Below are 25,200 nucleotides of genomic sequence, written 5' to 3' on the forward strand. Positions count from 1 at the left end.
AGAAAATGGTTTGTGAAAAATATTGAGAAGTTAATTATTAAAATAATAAAATATTGTCATTTTAGATGACATTTAATGGCTTCTGGCTATGAAAATCAGTACACTTATAGTTCTCCCCTCCTTTTCCACCTTATATTATTGTTTAAATTCAAATTATTTCTAAGAAACTTCAATAATTACATTTCCATCACTATTTAGTCTTAGTTCTACATTGAGATGAATTCCATCCATGCTACCAGTCTTTTGGTCATCACTAAGTTCTTCTTTTGGGTTTGTCTTTATCTCTCTGTTAGCTGGAGGTCATCTTTAGTTAGTGCTCCACCTCATCTTCCAGGAAGGTCTCAGAAAAGTCATCTCCTGAGTTCCCACCTGCTTCCAAACACCAGTCTACTGAACTTAGTAAGAGCCTTAGGTTATACTTGTCTTTTCCTCACAAGATATATTCTGTTGAGTGTTGCCAGATTGAAATTCTCCCTTTCTCTCAACTTGAGTTCTGCTTTTGCTAAAACGGCCATGAATCATTTAATTATCTTAAAGTCCAGTAACTTCACCAGGACATGTCTTGCTATTGTTTTTACCAATTTTTTTCTAGACACACCACACATTTATGACACACAGTTCCAAACAGTTTTTATTACCTGTTCAACCATTACTATCACTTAGCTCTAACAGGTTTTTCATCTTGATACAGTATTTTTATATTCCAGCATTTTCCTAAGCTCTGCACACTTCCTTAAAAAAAGCATGTTCTCCCTGTTGTCTTAGAAACTCTTCTTTCACTGTTTTCTCTTCTTTGAGTTTTACCTTTACAGATCCTGTTGTTTATGCACTCTAACAAAATTATGGACTGTTATTTATTTTAATTCTTCCTTACTTCCATAGCAAAGCTTTCTGGAAACTTGTATTCTGTTTTCCTCTTTCCCCCTTCCAGTAATTATGAATAGGCGCTATGCTAGTTCCCTTGGGACTATTACTTTTTGAGTGGGGCCAGCTGTTTGTTGAACAGGCAAATGGATATAAGAATAGGGCTCAGATAATGAGCTTTTGCTCTCCATAATTTTTGTTTGTTTGTTTGTTTGTTTGAGAAAAGACCCGGCTTTATTGTCCAGGCTGGAGAGCAGTGGCATGATCTCAGCTCACTGGAACCTCCACCTTCCAGCTCAAGCCATCCTCCCACCTCAGCCTCCCAAGTAGATGGGACTACAGGCATGCACTATCATGACCGGCTAATTTTTGTATTTTTTTGCAGAGACAGGGTTTTGTCATGTTGCACAGGTTGGTTTTGAACTTGTGAGCTCATGCGATCCAGAAGTCTTGGCCTCCTAAAGTGCTGAGATTACAGGTGAGAGCCACTGCGTCCGGCCAATGCTCTCCATAATTTTAAACTTCTGTTTCCATCAAACACCCTCTCACCAAATCCATTATTCCCTTTGCTCCCTGTGAAGCCTGTCTGCCCTCAGGTTTTGGGCTGCAGGAGGCTGATGTTGTAGCCTTCCTGGGCTGCCTCCCAGCCAGTGCCACCTCCCTTTCCTCCTGACTCCGGCTCATTCCCAGCTTCTCCCTGGGCTGTGACACGGCCTCCACAACGGACATGTCCTGTGTGCCTGATTTCTATTTCAGTTTCGCCATCTCTGATATTGTGTGGCACCCAGCTGGGGCTCCACGGGGACATTTCCTTAATTTCTGGTGGTGGCAATCCTTAGATTTCCATGCTCTCAGATTGTTAGGTGGGCCTCTTCGCACTGTGACACTTATTTTGTGAAATCGTTTCCTGTGGTTGGAGCTGGGAAGGTGTATGTAGGTTTGCCTTCAGTTTCTGCAGCTGTTTTTCTTCAGATTCCACAAGATTTGGCTTGGATGGTTCCTAGTTTGTGGTCAGGGTTGTGGCCATTTCCTTTGTTTCTCTGAAGATGGACACTGACTATCTGTCTTGCATTCTTTCCTGCTTGCAATGAGTTTTGAGGGCCAGATGAAATGTCTATTCACTGCTATCTTTAAGTGCAACAGCTGATCACACCAAATGTGCACGCGGTTTCAAGGAGTCTAAGGATGCCTATAATTCCAAACAGCTTAGAAATTTCAGAGATGATGGATTGCCTTGTTTGCTCAGCCACCTAATAATGTTTTATTATTAGAAACTTCTTTTCTCTGTCTAAATAACCTCACCTTGCCTGAGCCCCCCAATGCCTCTGTCTCCATGAAGAAACTGTTTTCTAATTTAATCTTACAAAACATCAAGAAAACCTAACCTGAAATATCTAAAACTTTTCTCTTTTTCAAACACATTTAATACCACAGAGAGTTTTTCTTTACACAATTCACAAGAGTCTGAGTCTTGTGTTTGTAAGCTAGCCAAAAGGAAAAGAAGAAACTTACATGAAATACTGCACAGTGTAAGTAACTTTAACTCCTTGAAGACCCTCTGGTGGAGTCCATTGTAGGACATTCTTCATGTTGATGGATAAGAAGGTGATGTTTGCAGGTTTAGGCAAACCACCAGAGACACAGGGAACTGAAAAAGGAGCAGAAAGGAATTGAGGTCTTAGTGGCAGAAAAGGAAAACATGATTCCTGTAGCAGCTAGTCTCCAGAGATGGCCCCCAATACGGCCTTCCAGTATGCATGCCCTGTGTAACATCTCTGAAATGGAAAAGAGAATGTGGCAGAGGTGGCTCTGGGACTAAGCCAGGACTTTTGCTTTTCAAAAAAATTCCCGAGTTGCTATGTAAAATAACAGCTAACTTGCTGGAGAGACCATGCTGAGAGATTGCACGAAGAGAGGCTCAGTTGTCCTGGTGTCCCAGCTGAGCCCAGCCTTCCAATTAAGGGGCCACAATGAAGTTACTGTGGCCATTCTAGCCCCTTCTGTCACAGACTGAAGCTGCATGAGAGACCTCGTGTGAGACCAGCAGAAGAATCATCTGGCAGAGCCCCAGTTAATCCCCAGAAATTTAAGAAATAATAAAATGATTGTTTTAAACCACTAAGTTTTGGGGGTAGTTTGTTATGCACAGCAGAGAACTAAAACAATCTCTTTATTAAATATAAAAACAAAATTTAGAGTAGGTGACCCCGAGAGGCCAGAGTTTCAAAGGTTAGAATTGGGACTGCCTTTACTAAAGAATATAGTAAAGCAATAATTAGAAAAGGAACCAATGAAATAAGACAATTTATTTAAATAAACACTGATATGTTCACATAGGTGCACTCTAAGAAAAACTGTATCCTAGAGGATTAATTTACAGAAATCCTTGTAGAGAAATGGTAAAGAATTGAGAAACTACTAAAAACTTGGAAAAGGAAAGGAGAGGCTACTTTCTTATAAAATAAAGCAAAGATAATCCTTGGATTAAAGTAAATGAAAAAATTCAGTGGTAATATGTAGGAATCAAAATATTAATTTAAAATATTGGAAAGATCACAAAGCACAGAGTGATAACCAATCAGGTTTTATGAACAACTTATCCTGTCACAAATATGCACATTCTAGTCAATCAATGAACTTGAAAAATATAAAATATTAATACTGCCAATCAAACTTAGGAAATAAAATTTAGTTCAGTCACTGATGGCAGGTCCAATCTTGCTAAGTATCATAATTCTTGAGTAAAGTAGCTGGGACTAATGTCAGAGAAAGGAATTATGTGTGAGGTAATCCTTGGTTAAGCTTAGTTCTATACAATGTATTGTTATTTTGCAAGCCAAGTGAAAAGAAAAATTATTTACTTTAGAATTAAACTTTGTAATATCACCCTGATTCTAAGCAAAATTAGCTTTTTAGTGTAAAGATGGCTGAGTGTAGGTATGCTTGTGTTATAATTGTCATGACACCTACTTTTAACCTTGCTCATTTAAAAAATTTTGTTTTATTTTTTTAAAAAATGTTACAGAGAAGCACAATCAATTGACCACTGCCGTGTGCGCGCGCGCGTGCGCGTGTGTGTGTGTGTGTGTGTGTGTTAGCGGTAGGGGAATCTCAAAAGGACATAGCCTGCCCAACATCAGTCTTTGATTTCTTCTTGTAATTCTTTGGAACCATTGGGTAGCAAGTGGTGTTGGTATTTTCTGGAGATTACATAGAGTGAATATTTATCAATGATTTAATACTGCTTTGTAGTACTACTAGGTTCTCAATTTTAATCAGATTTTTGAAGACAAAACAGAACATGAGGAGGCAGCACATTGAGTATTACACTTCTCAGCTCTTCCAAAATGTGGAACCCATTTAACATAAAAATTGCCAAGGATCTTTCCAGAGCTAAAATGCTGTGGCCTACATTTTTAGATGGCCTTAACATATGAAGAGTGGCTAGCATCTTATACAAAATAAAATAGACTGTGCATTATAATATCACTGGTGGAAGACATTGTCAAAACATGGCTTTATAGAAATGAAAAGGAAATTGAACATTTTGGTTTGTGGCAACATGAGTTTGGAGATAGAAAACAGAAGTTATCTTAGATAGTATAGTCCAGGCATATCGTCTCAAGGTTCAATCTGTACAAATCTTTATCTTCTACAACACTGTATTCTATTTATCTTTTTTTTTTTTTTTTTGAGACAGAGTCTCACTCTGTTGCCCATGCTGGAGTGTAGTGGCATGACCTCAGCTCACTGCAACCTCCACTTCCCAGGTTCAAATGATTCTCTTGCCTCAGCCTTCCAAATAGTTGGGATTACAGGCACTCACCACCATGCCTGGCTATTTTTTTTTGTATTTATAGTAGAGATGGGGTTTTGCCATGTTGGCCAGGCTGGTCTCCAACTCCTGACCTCAGGTGATCCTGCCATCTTGGCCTCCCAAAGTGCTGGGATTACAGGTATGAGCCACTGCGCCCAGCCCTATTTGTTTTTTTAATGTGAGTAAAGAAATGACAGAGCTCTCAAGATGCCTAAAACATACCCAAAAAAGTTTTGAGAAACAACTTGGAGTAAAAGAAATAGACAGGCAATTTTATTTTAATTTAGTTTTTTTGGTTGCTGTCATAAGGAAACAAAGCAATTTTTCTCTTCTGAAATAACCTATACTCTGGAATGTGCTGTCAATAATTAATGTTCATTGATTCAGTAGACATTTTGATTAATGCTTTGTAATTGTCTAAATGGTCCTTCACAAATGCTATGCCAATTGTTGAAATGTTAGCAAACTCTGGTAATGATATTAAACCAACAGAATGAGTAATGTGACAATAATAACATTAAAAAATAATGTTCTTATGCCACTCTATTCTTTGAGAAGAGAATATATTTCATTATAAATGCTGTGAACTATGTATGCCTCCCCTGCACATCTACATTATGGGTAAATCTTATCTATCACCATGACTGTGGTAGCTGGCCTCCAATAATCCCTTCCTCTTGGCATTCACAGGTTGTATCATTCTCTCCCACATTGTGCCTGGGTTGGTCTGTGTGTCCAATAAAATATGACAAAAGCCATGACAAAAGACACTTCTGAGATTAGGTGATAAAAGGCACTGTGGCTTCTATCTTGTTTTCTTTGTCTTGGATCATTTGCATGGGCAACACCAGCTGCTTTGTTGTGAGTGGCCCTGTGGAGGCCCATGTGGCAAAGTAACTGAGGCTTCCCAAAGCTGCTGAAGAACTGAGTGAAGCCTCCTGCCAAGAGGAACGTTAGTGATCTTAGAAGTGGATCCTCTGACCCCAGTCCAGCCTTCGGATGACTGCAGCCCCAGCTTGCCTCTTGACTACACTATTGTGAAAGACCTTCAGCCAAAACCACTTGGCTAAGCCCTTACTGGAATCCTGACTCTCAAAAAATATGTGAGATAATATTTGTTGTTTAAAGCTATTAAGTGTAAGGTAATTTGTTACCTAATAGTAGAGAATGAATACAACAATGATTCTAAAACTGAAAGCATCTAAGACAGACCAATCACTAAAAAAAAAAAACCCCTCCATTCCCAATAATTTAATAAAATGGCTCTTGCCTTAACAATTTTGAGAAATGTTCTTTCTAATAGTTTGATTTTATGCTTATGAAGACAATTAAAAACTACCCAAGGAGAAGACCAGAAACTTACTATCTTTTTAATAGCAAGTAAAGATCACAGTAAAAACTTTTTGAATTTTTTTTTAAAAAACAAATGCTTAGTTAAGCTATTGCAAATACACTGATGAGATCTCAGAGTAATAAACATCTTTAAAAGAAATCCACTTAAAAATGAATGTTATATTTTGTACACTGCATCTGGGGAAAAAATACTACAGCTTTTAGACCTGCAGGTTCTTCCTTTGGATTGACATTATCTTTCTGACGGCAGAGGCAGAAAATGTTTCAGTTTTGGATCATCCTGTTGTCAATAAATCAAACTATTATTCAGGGGCAGACCTGTCATGAGAAAAGTAGGTCACGTCTTGATATCAGCCCATCTCTAAATCTCTCCAGGACACAAAATATTCCTGTTATGACATGGTCTGCTGGTTTTGAAACCTTTTTTTTTTTTTTAAATCAGAACAAATTAAGCCATGTTAGTCATCTTTCCTTAGATCAGGCAAAGCACATCTTGTCTCTCTGCTTGTCAACATTTTATTTTCAGAAATGGATGCTTATAAATTGCTGTGGATTAGCAGTATTTTGTTAATTATGGACTTTTAATAATGTGTCTTTGATCAATGGAAATAGATGGTTCTTCCTACAGAGAGGTTTGACTTTTCTGCAAAGAGGAGTTAAAAGAATTCTCTCACATGGACTGCTTGTTCCTTTGGATTAGTTCTGGTTTCACCTGGAAATGGTATCATACATTTGGGTATGATTAAAAATAATGTTGTGGCCAGGCGTGGTATCTCACACCTGTAACCCCAGCACTTTGGGAGGCCAAGGCAGGTAGATCACTTGAGGTCAGGAGTTCGAGACCAGCCTGGGCAACATGGTGAAACCCTGTTTCTAGCAAAAAAAAAAAAAAAACACACACACAAGAAACAAAAATTAGCCGGCATGGTGGTGGGCACCTGTAGTCCCAGCTACTTGGGAGGTTGGGGCAGGAGAATCACTTGAACCAGGAAGGCAGAGGTTCCAGAGAGCCACTGCACTCCAGCCTGGGCAACAGAGTGAGACTCTGTCTCAAAAAATAAAATGTTGAAAGTGGGATCCACTTATGACAGGCTAAGAGGCTCTGTTTTAATAATAATAATAAATATTGCGAAAGCCTTTATATGTTAAAGTGTATTTAGTCGATATGAGCAAGTTGGTTGGCATATAATAAAAATAGTCGCTAATACTTACTAAATCCTTATCACACAGCCAGCATGGTCTATGTGCTTTACACAAACCAACTCAATCAGTTTCCATAACAGCCCTATGGTAGGTACTATTGTTATCATCTCTATTATACAGATGAGGAAACTGAGGCACAGAGGAGTTTAGTAAGTTGCCACAAATTCACACAGCTAGTAAGTGGAGGAGCTGAGTTCAGAACCCATACTCTTAACCTCCTCACTCGCATGCCAGTGTTGTAAACCAAGTAGAATTTAAGCAGAATTTAAAGATAAGAAAAGGCTGATGAGAAAACATGTATTAATCTATGATATTAATACATCAAATAATTTGGGAATTTAAAAATGTCAGATACTAATCTGTTCAGCAAATTTTTTGGGATCCCACCACATTTTGTCATAGGAGGTCCGTTCCCTTTCCTGCCACAATATGTCCTCCCTTATCTGGTCCTAGGGAATGCAAGCAGAAACTCCTCCTCTTTTGACACGTTCTCCAGACGATATGGTGACCACGAAGGTAGGGATTCCTAGAAGATTGTGTTGGACTCTACTCTGGTTTATGTTTAGTTGCCGAGAACAGGATTTCTATTAATTTGAAACCACAGTTAACTTTATAGATATGGACACATATATTTCACCTTGGCCTTGGACTTTAGCTCTTTGTCTCCCATATAAATCATACTATAGTCAATCCTATCTGTATTGATGAGAAACATCAGTTCGACACTCATCTTATTCAGTCATTCAACTCATATTTATTGGGTACGCTTATGGGTTGAATTGTGTCCCTCTCTTGCAAAAACAAATAAATAAAAATAAAATATATACTAAAGTCTTAACCTCTGAGTACTTCAGAATGTGACCTATTTGGAAATAGAGTTGTTGCAGATACAGCTAACATGAGATCATACTGAAGTCAGGTGGGCTCCTGATTCAGTATGACAGATATCCTTATAAGAAGACAGCCATGGGAAGACACAGAGACACAAGGAGAATGCCATGTGAAGACGAAGGACTGGAGTGATGCACCTACAAGCCAAGAAATGCCTGGGACCACCAGGAGTTGGAAGAAGCAAGGAAGGAGGCTTCTCTAGTCTTCAGAAGGAGTGTGGTGCTGCCAACACCTTGATTTTGACTTCTAGCTTCCAAAACTGTGAGAGAATAAATTGTGTTTTTTAAAGCAAACCGGTGGTACTTTGCCATGGCAGCCCTTGAATACTAACACAGTGCCTACCATGTGGATATCTTATGGTGAATAGACAGGTAAGTTCCTGCCCTTGCAGAGCTTCCAGGGCAGTAGGAAGAGAGACATCATTAAAAAGTAAAAAACAAAAACAAATATATACATAAAAATTTGGTGATCAGACTAAGCAAGGGAGTAAGGCTGGAGTGGTGGGTCACAGAACCTGTAAATACACAGGGCCTTAGGAGAGGGCAGTGTTCTAGGCAGAGACCCCCGAGGTGGGAAAGGGCCTATCCAAAAAGACAGTGTCTTTGGAACTGTCAAAAGATCAGTTTGGAAAGCTGACAAAGAGGACAGTGGCCAAGATGAAATCTAAGGAGTACAAAGGAGCTAGATCCCCCATCTCTCTAAACTCTGGGAAAATGTCTGGATTATATTTGAAATTCATGGGAAAGTATTGAATCCTTTGCTGCAGGGGAAAATATGAACCTATTTATATTTCAAATGGATCACTTCATTGCTGAAGGGAGAAAAGACTGGATAGACCAAGAGGAGAAGGGAGAAGCCAGTGAGACCATAACTGCAGTAGCTCCATTGTGCACCAAGATGCAGGCTGTGGAGAGGGAGATGCATGGGAAGCTTGGAGCTCAAGTTTCAAACTAGAAGTGGGACCTGCCGATGAAGCAGAACTGCACAGGTCCCATCAGGAAGAGAGTGGCTGTGCTGTGAAAGTAAAATTAACAGATGAAGATCTAGCAAGGAATACTCATGCTTTTATCTATTTTGATGATGCAAAGGAGTGATAAAAAATAGAATTAGGCCAGGTGTGTGGGCTCACACCTGTAATCCCAGCACTTAAGAAAGCCAAGGCAGGCAGATCACTTGAGGTCAGGAGTTTGAGACCAGCCTGGCCAACATGGTGAAACACTGTCTCTACTAATAATACAAAAATTAGCCAGATACGGTGGCAGGCACCTGTAATCCCAGCTACTTGGGAGGCTGAGGCAGGAGAATTGCTTGAACCCAGGAGGTGGAGGTTGCAGTGAGCCAAGATCGCACCACTGCATTCCAGCCTGGGTGGCAGAGTGAGACTCTATCTAAAAACAAAACAAAACAAAACAAGAGTTAGCGCTTTTATTTAAAGGAAAAGAAATAGTACATTTAAAAAAGAAATACGATTTGATAACTAGTATTCTCTTTAGTTTAAAAAAAATTGCAAAGTTTTTAGGCACTGTTTGTTTCAAGTTTGAAAAGCATGATGAAAGATTCCTGAATAAACATTTCAATGGAGAGAAATCAATTTTCTAACCTGCTAGTACTGATAAGGTCATTGAATCAACACCAAAGTGAAAACATGTCACACCCACATTGCTATCAGGAAATGTGTGCCAATTTATGGGTAACAAATGCATTTTAACAAATAGATTTATGGTCTGGAAGCACGGCTCTGATTCTCTGAGATATTTGAGATTTCACATCCCAAATTAAAAAGCCGTTGGATTGGTGCACATAGTTTTATGTTTGGGGAGTGCCAGACCATCATGACTTTGGTTTGGTACACAAATTCTTCAGATGGGCAGGTCCAACGTCTCCTTTTGCAATTCTGCCAAATGCACCGTGTTCACCAGCCACACCAAAATACCTTCAATACTTGAACCTACCCTGTTTTTTCATACCTTTGCGTTTAGGTCCCTTCCGCCTCTAGCATTCTTTTGGAACTAAGAGACCCCTTGGTTTTCCATGTGTGCATCATTGAATAAATACTGGCTTGTGCTATTTTAATGACATGATTGTGCTGTGATGTGTAGGGTATGTGTGGTCTCCACTAAAGTGAGCAATCCTGACCACAGACACCTGGGCAGGAGACTGATCTTTCCAGAGGAAGCAGAACTCAGAAGACTGAGGGAAGGGTCATCAACTCTGGACTCCCTTTGAGCTTTGAACAATGGAAGGATATGTGAGGATGCCCCTTTGAATTGTGGGTTAAAGATGGCCTCTGCCTTCACAAAGTTGTGAGGAGTCGGCAAGGAACTACCCATTTAATGAACTTCGAGGTAATGATTGATTTCCTGTAGCTTGTAAGCCACATAGAGATTTGTGTCCCCTCTCAGTGTTTATTTCCCTTTTATTATATTATACCTTGGCACCATAAATGGAATGTGTGTGTTCCTCCTCCCCATCAAAACATTCACAGGTTAAATCCTAACACCCAATGTATGGTGTTTGGAGGTGGGGTCTTTGGGAGGTGATTAGGTCATAAGGGCAGGGCCCTCATGAGTGGGATTAGTGCCCTTATAAAAGAGGCCCCAGAGAGGTCCCTTGCCCCTTCCAACATGTGAGGACATAGTGAGAAGATGACCATCTATGAACCAGGAAGTGGGCCCTCTCCATCCACCAAATCTGCCTTGATCTTGGACTTCCCAGCCTTAGAAGTGTCAGAAATAAACTTCTGTTTTTTATAATTCACTCAATCTATCACATTCTGTTCTAGCAGCTGGAATGAACTAATGCATTTGGTCTTTGGGAAATTCTTCTAGCCCAGCTTCATTTATGCTCTAGCACCAAAGGAAAAAGTTCTCTGTTTGCTCGCAGGTCCTTCCAGTAGGAAGATAATGGATTAATAAGATAGATCTAAATGGGTAAATTTATCATTAGTGGAGTTTTATAAAATGCAGCTGCTACATTTTTTCTAACAGTTACCTTGAATACAGGTCTGTAAGTATAGCAAAATGGTTTGTGACCTTTTCCTAATGGCCTCAAAGTGAATACTAGGGTTGCCATCTAAGTATGTTAGAGTTTTAATTATATGTCTGACAGTAAAAGTTGTTTCTTTTTAGTTGTACTCAAGGAAAAGCCTACGCATATGTGAGTGCCTGATGAACACCAGTTAAAAGGGTAAGGTTCTCAGGGTGAACTCATAAACAGCCAGGGTAATCAGCCTCTGTGGTTAACCCAACCTCTCTTTTGTGGCTGAGGCATTTAGACTTTCCCATTATAGCCAGCACATTCATTAACCAGTACAGAAAGCAAACAAATCGCAAGAGACTGGGCAGCCAAATGTGATCACTTCTGGAGACTCCCCTTTGGGACCATTCAAGTTTCTGAAGCTTATGACCAACTGGGGCAGCCTTAGCATTTCAGAAGCCCTGCTCCACCTTGCTCAGAAAAGGTCCCCAGATGTCCTACCCCCTTTACCCTTCTAAAGTTGAAGCTGTGAAGGAATCAGAGGCTCTGATCTGTTGGACACCAGGTCTTATAAGGTCTTTGTATTCTCAGTGTCTGGCAAATAAATGCTTTGGAAATGAACTGACCAGGAACTCTTCGGGCTGACATAAATCATGGCAGATCCTAGATCCACATGAGCATTGAATTGAAGTGGAACAGCTTGAACTACCAAATCTGTGTAGCTTGAATTCACCTTGGTAAGCTTACATTACACACAGGATCTGCACAGTCAGAAGATACTCAACAGCTGTGTTTTAATGAAGGCACAGTAACCCATGGCATGGCAAGTGGTTGCTACATATTTTATGTGTATTTTTAAATAGGAAAATACCTTCATAGGCTTGTAGGGAAAGAAAATTTCCATCCCAAGTGAGTTTTCTACTGTGGGAACAAGGTTAAAAGGCAGTACAGAAACACCAGGGGATGATTGACTAATTTCAGGAAGCGGATGTTGTAAACAATGACATTCTAACCGCCGAAGAGCAAAACAGGTATGACTGCCTTCACATAGATTATCTTAAGCATTGTTTTAATTTCATCATGTTGAAAGGAACGGCATGTTTTCTTCTGTCCCAAGTTACAAACCCTTTCTCTTGAAAAATATTAATTGATCTCCCTTCTTCTTCCTAATTATATATCAAGTTCCCACAAAAAGTAAGTCTTCTTCTTTTTTTTTTTTGAGATGGAGTGTCACTCTTGTTGCCCAGGCTGGAGTGTAGTGGCGCAATCTTGGCTCACTGCAACCTCCGCCTCCCAGGTTGAAGTGATCCTCCTGCCTCAGCCTCCTGAGTAGCTGGGATTACATGCGCCTGCCACCATGCCCAGCTAATTTTTGTATTTTTAGTGAGATGGGGTCTCACCATGTTGGCCAGGCTGGCCTCAAACTCCTGTTCTCAGGTGGTCCACCTGCCTTGGCCTCCCAAAGTGCTGGGATTACAGGCATGAGCCACCACGCCTGGCTGAAAAGTAAGTCTTCTAAACAGCACTTACAATATGATTCAGTGAGGACCTACCTGAGAAAAAAGCTGCACAACTGTCGTCTATAAAGGACAGAGCACGATTTGGTGCTAGCATTAGTTCCTTTGCACTTGATTTTCTTCCCCTAACCACCACCTCACTATTATTTCTCTGACTAATTGCTGGACCGGTGCGCTGCCTCAGTTTTCTCTGTAATAATACTGTCCATTCTTACGAGGTACTGCCAACTGCCCTAACCCAATGGTTTCTAGTAATTGTTTATGTGAGTAGCTCAGGGAGAGATTCCAGAACAAAAGTTCTAGGGTCACACTGGAGCCTACTCCATGCTCTACGTCTTACCAGCTATGCGCCCTCAAGCCAGTTACTTAACCTCTGTGCCTCAATTTCCCCATTTGGAAAATGGAACAGTACTATCTGCCTCTTAGGCTTGTTGCAATGATTAAGATTCTTCACATAGAGCTCCTGGAACAGTGCCCAGCACAAAGAAAGAGCTCAGGAATTATTCGCTCAGTATTGTCCTCCAAAGTTACTATCCTCATTTTACAGCTTAGTGGATAGAGGCCCAGGGAGGTTGAATGACTTGCCCACGGTTTTTCAGCCATTTGGTGGATGCTCAGGCCCAAGTGTGCTGGCCAAGGCAGGGCTCTCGCCTGGGATACTTACATTTAGGTAAGTGGGAAATGCTCCCAAGTACAGTGTTGTGGGAAGAAAAGATTATATGACCAAGATCAATTTTGCATATTAAAGATTGTAGCTTCTAAGGAAAGATATAAGAAAGTCAATGAGGTAAACTCAAGTATTATTCTTTTAAGCTTTTCCTGGTGGAACTGTTCATAGTTATATTCGTGTGACAAATAGTTACTGGTACCTACTATGGGCTAGAAGTAGAATATATGATAGGCACGGGGGTACAGTTGAGGACAGAAATAGACAGAAGGGCTGGGCACAGTGGCTCACGCCTATAATCCTAGCACTCTGGGAGGCCGAGGTGGTTGGATCACCTGAGGTCAGGAGTTCAAGACCAGCCTGGCCAACATGGTGAAACCCCATCTCTATTAAAATTACAAAAATTAGCTGGGCATGGTGGCGTGCCCCTGTAGTCCCAGCTACTTGGGAGGCTGAGGCAGGAGAATAGCTTGAACTTGGGAGACACGTTGCAGTGAGCTGAGATCGCGCCACTGCACTCCAGCCTGGGTGACAGAGTGAGACTCCATCTAAAAAAAAAAAAGAAATTGACAGAAAGCCCTGCTCTCGTGGGGGAGATATTTTCTGAGTCTGGGGCACAACCCATCAGTATATACTTTCTCTGCCAGGTACCTGCACATTTATATGGATGAGCAATACATAAGTCATACAGAAAAATTGGTATTATTTCTTTATGGCCACACCTCAGTAAGTAAATCTATGTGCTTAAACATGTTTTTTTAGTATTTTGCTGTTGGTGCTTCATAGCAAGTAAGACTTTAACATACAGACTATTTAAAGTAAAATAAATCTATTGAATTTTACCCACTAAAGAGAGTGTGTATCTTCAAAGTCGTTTACTTGGGAGGGTTTATGATTATTCTCATGATACTTCTTAGCTCATGGCATTTGAGGGATGTTTCCTTTCAGCTACAATTATCTTCAGAGGTAGCTTAGAAACATGCAAAAAAAATTCAATCTCATTTTTTAAATAGTTACATCTTGTTTTTGCTCAATATAGCATTTCCCAGCTTGATCACCCAAACTTGTGGAAAGTGGCTTTGAATGCTTTCAACAATAAAATTCATTCCCCCAAGTTGAAAGTTTGCCACTCAATGGGATATTCTGATCAGTGTGTGCCAAGCTGTACCTGCAACTGAGAAAAGGGAGCTTATGAAATTCATTGTTGAGAGATTTTTGTGTGTAGCCTCCCATAATGACTATTATTAATTTGTATAAGCCAGCCCCATTGTTAGAAAACCAGTCCCACTACTTTATGTCATCTCTTAGATTATATAAAGCTCTTCCCTTACCTTTTAGAAAATAAACTTTTTGGGCCAGGCATGGTGGCTTGCACCTGTAATCCCAGCGCTTTGGGAGGCCAAGGTGGGTGGATCACCTGAGGCCAGGAGTTCGAGATCAGCCTGACCAATATGGTGAAACTCCATCTCTATTAATAATATGAAATTAGCCAGGCATGGTGGTATGTGACTGTAGTCTCAGCTACTCGAGAGGCTGAGACAGAAGAATTGCCTGAACCTGGGAGGCAGAGGTTGTAGAGAGCTGAGATTGCTCCACTGCACTTCTGCCTGGGCAACAGAGTGAGACTACATCTCTAAAATAAAATAAAATAAAATAAAATAAAATAAAATAAAATAAAATAAACTTTTTGAGAGTGAGTACCTAATGTTCTTCACATGTTATAATCTCCAAAGCATCTCAATTGGTAGTAATGATCATCATAGTAACTGGAAAAGTAGATTCAAATATGGGTTGAAATCTTTACTACTTGATAATATGCATCAGAAGGGAAAATATAAAAGAAAGAACAAGGTCAAAGACAAACTGTTTGGGACCACTAAAGTACTGAAAAGAATAGCTGTTGGAAACTCCAAGTTCAACCAGTAACTATTTCTTAAATATCGACACTTTATTCCTCAAATCATTTTCAACACTAGTACTTCTTTTTATCCTCCTAGAGGCAATGCAATTCTTCCACTAATATCTTCATGACTTGAAATTTTCAGAAGGAAAGTCAACAAGATAAAAGTGTAAGAAAAAAATAATAGAAAAGGTAAAAAAAATGAGGCAGAAATGATTAAATGGTAAATAATGGACAAAAGAGCATTAGAGAAAGGGAGGAAAATAGAGATTCTTTCATTTTCATTAAAGAATTATGGTGGAAAATGTCAGCAGTTTGTGTTTTTTTTTTTTTTTTTTTGAGACAGGGTCTGACTCTATCACCCAGGCTGGAGTGCAGTGGCATGATCATAGCTCACTACAGCCTCAAAATCCTGGGCTCAAGTGGTCCTCCCTCCTCAGTCTCCTGAGTAGCTGGGAATACAGATGCATGCCACCATGACTGGCTAAGTTTTAAAACATTGTTTTGTAGAGATGGGGTCTCACTAATGTTGCCCAAGCTGGTCTCAAACTTTTGGGCTCAAGCGATCCTCCTACCTCAACCACCCAAAGTGTTGGGATGACAGGCATGAGCCACCATCCTCAGCCACCAGTTTTCAATGCATATATCAGTAAGTACTTCAATAAGCTGAAAAGCAACAGCAAGGCTATTTGGCAAAGAATAAATAAGATTAATGGATGAAAAACAGTGTAACTCTTTTCCCTCATGACACACACTTCTGGGTGCCTCCTTTACTCATAAAGACCACATGTCCCCATCATCAGCTTTCCCAAAGTTTTATATTTATGTATTTAATTTACACTTGCACATGTGACATTGTCCTTAGGAAGGATAGAAGGAGTAAAGAAAGAGGAACAGTGGGACAAGGCAATAACTAACATTATTTTTGTTGCCTTTCTCAAATGATTTAATCTTAACCAATCATTTGAGAAAGGCAGTGAAAATATTTTTGGTTTATTGATTAACCCCAAGAGTTGGTTCTTTTTCTTTTTCAAAGGGAAAAAATGAAAAAAAAAAAAGGTTCCCGATACTCAGATGTAGTAACTTTTCAATTTGCCCAGTGGATCAGTACAGGGATGATTCAAACACTCCTCGGACATCTCTGGAGTATGCTTTCAGCATCACCTCCCCTTCACCTCCTCCACTATTACGTACCCATTCTCACCTTTTATACTTATTTCCTCCCAGCCACCCATCTCAACAGTTACTATTCATTGTAAATATTTACTGTTCCTTACCATTAACAATAACTATTGTTATTATATGAATAACTGCCATTATTATCAGTAATAAACATTGCCACGAATTACTTATCTGTGGGAAGCAGGCAAATGGCAGGCCAATGGCAGTGGACATCAAAAGACTTAAAACAGCCCATTTCCTCCAAGCACATCCAATTCGCTCACCTATGCTGGATACCCTTCCTGCACAAGTTACCTTTCAGCCCATAACAGCCACAGTAAATTAACAAACAGTGCTGTTGCTGGGGCCCTGGATGATACAATGTCCAGCTGGGTGTAGCTGGGTAACGGCACTGCTAGCTCAAAGATCAACTTAAACCACTGGTGCACACTTCAGAAATAACGTCACGCGCTGCATAACGACGTTCAGTCAATGATGCTGGTCCCATAAGATGATGTATATATAAGATGTGTATCTATTTTTAGATACACAAATACTATTGTGTTACAAATGCCTACAGTATTCAGTACAGTAGCATGCAGTACAGGTTGGTAGCCTAGGAGTAAATTGGCTATGCCATGTATCCTAGGTGTGTAGTGGTAGGCTATTTCATTTAGCTTTGGGGAAGTACATTCTGTGATGTTTGCACAAGGATGAAATCACCTAAGGACACACTTCTGAGAAGGTATCCCCATCATCAAGTGATGCTTCACTGTTACAGAACTATGTCCTTCGTATAATCCTGTATCAGGTTGTGATCAAGAAAATGAAAGAGGATGGTTATCCAGTATGAGGCTGGGTGTGTTGGCTCATGCCTGTAGTTACAGCATTTTGGGAGGCCGAGGTGGGCAGATCACTTAAGGCCGGGAGTTCTAGACCAGCCTGGCCAACATGGCAAAACCCCATCTCTACTAAACAAAAATTAGTCGGTCGTGGCAGCGCACGTGCCTGTAATCCCAGCTACTTGGGAGGCTGAGTCATGAGAATCACTTGAACCTGGGAGGCAGAGGTTGTAGTGAGCCAAGATTGTGCCACTGCACTCCAGCCTGGGCGACAGAGCAAGATTCTGTCTCAAAAAAAAAAAAAGAAAAGAAAAAAAAGAAAATAAATCCAGTATGGTATCCACTTGGTATGAATTAGAATAAGCTCTGTGGAGAGGAAAAAGATTGTTGTGTTGTTGCATAGGTGGTAATGTGGGGAGACTCCTGGGGGAAATGTAAGAAATGTGGAGGGTTAGGCAGGGGCTAGTCTCAGTGACAGGAGACAGCTGGTGGGAACCAGGGTACAAAGGCCAGCCCCAAGGACAGAGTGACAGGGCAGGTTCCCTCAGGCAGGTGGAGGGCACAAGGCAGGTGAAGTGATGGCCTGCTACTGCCCAGGCAGTGGTCATCTCTGGGCCTCAGAAATCATGGAACCCTACTCCTTCATAGATGAGAAAACCAAAGCCAATTCAAGGTAAGTGACTTGCCCACAGAGGGCAGTGGACGAGGAGGGGCTGAACTTCCATCCTCTGATTTCCCGATTGCTATTCTTTCCACGTGGCCCTGAGATCCTGGCTCCAAGTTCTCACTTTCTGTTTCGGTGGAAGCATTTGTGTACAGTAATTTCAATGTTGCATTTCTTTTAACTTTCAAGAAAATAATGAATAGTATTTACTTCTGCTGATTGTTGCTTGGAATTTGGAGGCAAATGAGATTGACGGCACGATCTCAACTGGAATCTCAGACTTTCCAATCACACACCAGGCAGATGGAAGTGTTCAGTAGCCATCAAGAACACTATCAGAATGATGAATTGTTTTGAGGGTGACCAGGACTAGGATCAGACCTCTTCAAGGCCGAATTATGCCTTGATAAAGTTGCGTAACTAAATGCAGTAAAATGAACAGAGATTCCATATGCTGAACAGGACTTGCAGAAGACTGGCTCTTTGAGGTACTTACATTATTTTGCCACAAGATATAAAACAAGAGTAATCAGGATAAAACAAGGACAATAATGAAGAGATGCCCACAAAGAAGAGTCCAAGTCCCTTGTATTAGTTTCCTAGGGCTGCCAAAACAAAGTACCACAAACTAGGTGGCTTAAAACAATGGACATTCATTATCTCACAGCTCTAAGGCTGGATGTCTGATATCAAGGAGTCAGCAGGGCCACACTCCCTCAGATGGTTCTAGAAAACTATGTTTCATTGCCTCTTTCAGCTCCTGGTGGCCCCAGGTGTTCCTTGGCTCATGGCAACATCACTCCAGTCTCTGCTCACCTTGGCCTTCATGTGGTGTCCTCTTCTTACAAGGACACCAGTCCACCCTAATTCTGGGATGATTTCATCATGAAATCTTATATAGTTTGGATATGTGTCCTTGCCCAAATCTCATGTTGAAGTACTAAAAATTCCCAATGTAAGAGGTAGGGCCTGGTGGGAGGTGATTGGACCATGGGGGTGGATTTCTCATGAATGGAATGCCCACAAAGTGGGCATTAGTGGTTTAGCACCACCCCCTTGGTGCTGTTCTCCTGATAGTGAGTGAGTTCTCACAAGATCTGTTTGTTTAAAGTGTGTAGCACCTCCCCACCATTGCTCTCTCTTATTTCTGCCCAGGCCATGTGACATGCTTGCTCCCCTTCCGCCTTCTGCCATGATTGTAAGTTTCCTGAGGCCTCCCCAAAAGCCAAGCAGATGCCAGCACCATTCTTCCAGTGTAGCCTGTAGAACCAAGTGCCAATTAAACTTCTTTTCTTTATAAATTTCCCGGTCACAGGTATTTCTTTGTAGCAAGGCGAGAATGGACCAATACAAAATTCTGAACTAATTACATCTGCAAAAACTCTACTTCCAAATAAGGTCATATTCTGAGGTTGTAGGTGGAAATTACTTCTGGGAGGACGCTATTCAATTCACTGTTTCATTGTAACACCTCCAGAAACAACTTGGATACTGGACCAGGCAAGACAGTCCCTTTGATCTTGTTCATGAAAGTTAACAGAGTCCTTAAAGGACTGGGTTGACTCAGGAAGTGGTAAATAGTACCTATGTCAGAAGCCACAGCATAATGTGTGCCTTTTGATTACTGTGGTTTGAGTGAGTGTTGCAAAGAGCCGCAGACCACAGTGGCTTGTTGAGGCTGCCGATGATCTTGAGGTCAGCGTCCTACAGTCACAAAACTCCTGACTCCTACCTACTAGATGACTACCACTCAGAAAAATCGTCCTTTCCATGGGATTTTGCTATTATTGGATTTTTGTTTGTTTGTTCATTTTTAGTGTTTTAAGAAAGAAATGTATGTGAAAAGGAATATTAACTACTTGGTAATTTATATATGGAATATGCTGATAGCAGGACTTAGCTTTATTTGTTTGCTAATATTTAAATTTAAAAGACCTGAATTTATTTTATTTTTTATATTTAATTTAATTTTATTTTAAGTTTCAGGATACATATGCAGAATGTGCAGGTTTGTTACATAGGTAAATGTATGCCACGGTGGTTTGCTGCACCTATCAACCCATCACCTAGGTAATAAGCCCTGCATGCATTAGCTATTTATCCTGATGCTCTCCCTCCCCCAGCACCCCTCACAGGCCCCGGTGTGTGTTGTTCCCCTCCCTGTGTCCGTGTGTTCTCATTGTTCAGCTCCCACACAAGAGTGAGAACATGTGGGCCAGGTGCGGTGGCTCACGTCTGCAATCCCAGTACTTTGGGAGGCCAAGGCGGACAGATCACAAGGTCAGGAGATGGAGACCACCCTGGCTAACATGGTGAAACCGTGTCTCTACTAAAAATATAAAAAAAAAATGAGCCGGGCGTGGTGGCAGGCGCCCGTAGTCCTAGCTACTTGGGAGGCTGAGGCAGGAGAATGGTGAGAACCCAGAAGGCGGAGGCTGCAGTGAGCCGAGATTGCGCCACTGCACTCCAGCCTGGGCAAAAGAGCGAGACTCCGTCTCAGAAAAAAAAAAAAAAAAAAAAAAAAGAGTGGGAACATGTGGTATTTGGTTTTCTGTTCTTGTGTTAGTTTGCTGAGGATAATGGCCTCCAGCTTCATCCATGTCCCTGCAAAAGGACATGATCCCATTCCTTTTTATGGCTGCATAGTATTCCATGGTGTATATTACCACATTTTAAAAAAGATTTAAATTTATATTGAATTATAAATATTTTATATAACATAGATGGCAACCTACTTATGACTACTGATTGAATTAATATGGTTTTTACTAAAAGTATTTAAGGTATTTATTCATAGAAAGGCATTTACTTGGATATCAAATTTCTTTTCTGATTCACCTTTTATCCTTGAGTAAGGAGAATGTGATGTGATATATACATATGCATACATGTATATTAATTAACCAACAACTCTTATAAGTCTCAGTTTAAAGGACCTTCCTATAGGAAGCCCTGCCTGACACCATTATTAGATCAGGTGTCTTATCCTATGCTTCTAAAGAAACTGTTTTCCTCAATTCTGGCATTTACATTTTAATGCAATCACTTACTTGTCTATATTTCTCTGAAGACTAAATGAAGAAAGGGCTCTTGTTTTCTTGTTCACCCTGAAGCCTAGAACAGCTCCCCATATGTATAAAAGGACGACACTGAATGAACGAGTGAGCAAAAAGCACTCGAAGGATTATTTAGAAATTACACTGAGTCGGGATATAGTTAAATGTTTTGAAAACTCAAAATGGATGCATGGGGTATTGAGGTAATCCTATTTTGTTAAATCTGATCACTTCAAATACCTCATTCCCTACATTATGGGCTGCATGTGATATTCTACTTTGCACTTAAAATTGATAAGCTAATTTTAAAAATAATACGTTGAGCATTTAGTAGATAATTTATAGACATTCTGCAACACAGATGGGTTCGTTGGAAAGGGAGAGGGATGCTGGGCTGGAAGACTATGGGTAGTTATGCCTTACATATGAAAATGGTCTTTGTTGGAACAAGGGAGAGGATTTCTCAGGGCAAGTGCTCCCTAGAGCAGCCAAGATGGGAGGCAGAGGTCTCAGAAGAGTGAGCTCCTCTGCTGGATAAATTTAAATGTCTTTAGTCTTTATTAAGTACCCATTGACAGCTCTGCCTTATGGTCAAGTTACGGAAAGCACAAGAGAAGACCTCGTCCGGGCCCTCAACATTCTCAGTAGAGGCTTTCAGCTCTCACCCTTCTGCAAAAGTTTTCCTTCACTGGACACAGACTCCTAAACATGTTGGAGAGGAGGAACCACTGCATGTGGCTGAGAAAACAGATTCTTTTCCACCATAGATGCCAAGCCCATGGATCCTGCTTGCTACTCTATAAGTCTTTGAGGGTATGGTAGATGTGATGAGTTGAATTGTGTTGCCCAAAAGAAATATGTTGACATCCTAACTTCTAGTACCTCAGAATGGGATCTCATTCAGAAATAAGGTCTTTAAAGAGATGAGCAAGTTACAATGAGGTCATCAAGGTGGGCCGAAATGCAGTATGACTGGTGTCCTCATAAAAAGGGAAATCTGAACACAGACAGACACGCAGAGTCTTCTGGAAGACTATGTGAAGGCAAACAGGAAGAATGCCATGTGAAGATCAGGGAGAGATCAGGGTGTTGTGTCTACAAGCCAAGGGGTGCCTAAGATTGCCAGCACCACCAGAAGCACGAAGAGGCACAGAATGGATTCTCCCTCACAGCCTTCAGAAAGAACCCACCCTGCTGACACCTTGATTTCAGACTTCCAGGCTCCAGGACTGTGAGGCAATAAAGTTGCGTTATTTTAAGCCACCCAGTTTGTGGCACTTTGCCATGGCAGCCTTGAGAAGCTAATAGAGTAGGTGTCTGTTGCTTGCTTGTATCTTTCCTCAACAATGAGCACAATGTTTATTGAAAAAAAAAATGAATGCTCTAAGAGCTGCTGGAGTCTCCTGAAAGTGAAGATGAGGGGACTGATGTTGAGCAAAAAAACCAAAACAAAAGAAAACCCTGCAAAGTTGGTAAGGAGGAAATTTAAATAGGGTTGATAATGTAAACAAATGCTTTAACTAGGAGCACATAGCTGCCAAAATATCCCACGTCATCAAAATGCAAACGTAGCTGTATGGAATGGAACTTTGGACTATGCAGCCGAGAAGAAGCGGGGTGAAAAGTATACATGGTATACATGTTGAAATCAAGAAGTATAAACAAAGCTTCCCCACAAGTCTGTACAGGACTAACTAAGTATGCCTTTTCTCTGTGTTGTGGGTAGAGCTGGCATTTGCTTGAACAGTGGATAGTGATTGAAGTATCCATTTTGGTGGTGCAAAGTGTAATGCAGCGATTGCTACCCTCAAAAAATAGACCCAATTTCGTATAGATAATATTTATAGTCAATAAAAATTGTCCTTTCAGAAAAGACTAGCCTTAGTTGCATTTAAGACCATCATCACAAGTTCTAGATAAAACACTATCCCATACTTTCATTCTCTATGCTGTAAGAAGCAAACAGAAACAAAATCACCTCCAGAGCAAAATGAAATTGTACTAATACGAAATTCTGAGTTTGAATGAGGGTCTGTGTCTCATAGATGACAACAAAGATAAGAAAGCAGGGCGCCTTTTAGACATCAGAGGCCTGTGTTCATCAGGAACCTGATGCTGAATCATTGGAGGGTAAATGAACCTTCCAAGGTTCACTGTTTAGAAGGTCGTAGACCAGCAGTCTCATCATGATCTATAGGAAGTCAGCCCGAGAGATTGCAAACAAACTGGAACATATACTGGAAATACTGGGAGAGAGAAGGCACCTAGCAGTTTTCTGGGGAGGTGGTTTTCTGGAGAGGAAAGAAGCCACAGAGGAAATGTGATGGTTGAATTCAATGATCTGAACAGCTTGTCCAGCATGACTTCATTGGCTTAGAATGAGGACTAACAATGAGTGAAAACTGAAGGATCAAGGCTCAGCTCATTTTATCAAAGAACTTTTTAATAGTTGAAATCTGCAGTGACAGGACATCCTGCCTGCCTGGGTGCAGGGTAGTGAGTATCCTGTGATGAGAGGTGCTCACACAGCAGACAGGTCATTACTTGGAAGTGATGCTGCAGAGGACAATCAAGAGAGTGGCAGCTGGGTGGGGTGACTTTTAAGGTCCTGTCAACTCTGGGTTTCTACATCAAAAGGAATTCTGAAAGATAAAGCAGTATTTAATTTTAATGTCTCTGACTAGCATACTTTCTTTCTATAGTTCTTTTGTTCTCCTTTTTTTTTTTTTTTTTTTTTTGAGACAGAGTCTTGCTCTGTTGCCCAGGCTGGAGTTGCAGTGGTGCGATCATAGCTCACTGCAGCCCCAAACTCCTGGGCTCAAGTGATCCTCCTGCCTCAGCTTCCCAAGCAGCTAGGCATTACCAAGCCTGGCTATTTTTTGAAATTTTTTTGTAGAGATGGGGTTTCTCCCGGCTGCTCTCAAATTCCTGGCCTCATGTGACCCTCCTGCCTCAACCTCCCAAAGCTCTGGGATTACAGGCATGACCCATTGCCCTTGGCCTTGTTCTCCAATTTTATATGTAATTGATAGACCTTGGAATTGATTAAAGTGATTTAATTCATGTTTCTGGTATCAAATTTTGTGTTGTGTCATAAACTGTAGACTAAGAAAATGTAAAAATGCTGTCAGAACATCACGATGATAGCAAAAGTATAATGTTATAATTAAGATGGATAATGCGATTTTACTCCATAAAATATATGCTGCCTGAAGCCTCAGATGATAATTTTTTTTAAATCAATATGGAAGTCAACATGTCAATGACACCTGGTAAAATTGTACTTTGAAGAAAATGGTGCAAATAGAAAGTCATTTTTAAAATGTAACGCATATAATGAAAGTTGCTTTTAAGAAAGCCATATAACTTTACAGAACAACCATTTTGTGAAAAATACTATGCCAAGCACTAAAAAAGGCAACATAGAGATATACAGTTTTATTAAAAAATTATAAAAACAGCAAAAGTTTTATGTTGAAATGTTTATACTAAAATCTTAATTTTAAAGCAATAATCCCACTTGCCTATTGTCTTTACCCACAGTTTATGAGTAAGTGAAATATATATGTCCTACCTTATGGTTCTAAGAGTCAGAGCTAAACGAAAAGGTATAATCAGGGAAGTGGTGCTTCCTCCTCAGCCCTACTACCTCGTTCCTATTCCATACTGCTTTCCATGGGTAACCAATCTCCTTGGCTGCTCTCCAGGTCGCAAATACTGCCTTTCCTGAATTCGTTCTATAGGAAGCTGAGTAGTTCTAGGCAGGAAGAGTGCACATTGTGAGGAGTGAGGCTGGAGATATCTGTAGCCATAAGCTTGGATGTTGGGTACATGATACTCTCTGGGGAGGCTGGGGCTGGGCCTCAAGCTGATAGATCAGGAGGCCTGCAAATCTACAGATAAGAAATCACCCCAAGTCTGCTTGAAGGGCAATAGGAGAGAGGCTGGAAAAGAAGACATGCTTTTTTGATAAAAAGAACACTTGAGCGAGCAAATCCTCCATTAGCTGCAGTACAGAAATCAGATTTAGACCTGGATCTTAAAACATACACGTATTTGCTCATTGGTGCAAAAGAAATTCAGGAAAAATAAACAAGAAATGAAGGAGATGGCATGGAATGTGGACCAAGAACAAAGTAGAAATGATGTCAGAATATCACAATGACAGTGTAAGTACAACATCGTAATCACATTTATAGTGTAATGGGAAAGAGGTGGTGGTATGGTGAGGAATAGAAAGGAGGTAGTAGGGCTCAGAAGGGAGCCACACTTCTCTGAAAAAACCGTTT

General features: G+C 40.6%; 1 protein-coding gene across 5 annotated transcripts in view; it reads right to left on the bottom strand.

Annotated features, from left to right (window-relative positions):
- The window catches only part of IL20RA (interleukin 20 receptor subunit alpha), a 43,942-nt gene that overhangs the window by 13,305 nt on the left and 5,437 nt on the right, over positions 1 to 25,200 (bottom strand). For all 5 annotated transcript variants that reach the window (XM_055391200.2, XM_004044736.4, XM_019028678.3 and 2 more), the window contains exon 2: positions 2,377 to 2,512. In XM_055391200.2, the coding sequence (XP_055247175.1) occupies positions 2,377 to 2,512 (136 nt within the window). The remainder of the gene's footprint in view (positions 1 to 2,376; positions 2,513 to 25,200) is intronic.

The sequence above is a fragment of the Gorilla gorilla genome, chromosome 5, assembly GCF_029281585.2.
Source record: "Gorilla gorilla gorilla isolate KB3781 chromosome 5, NHGRI_mGorGor1-v2.1_pri, whole genome shotgun sequence".
Lineage (NCBI taxonomy): Eukaryota > Metazoa > Chordata > Mammalia > Primates > Hominidae > Gorilla > Gorilla gorilla.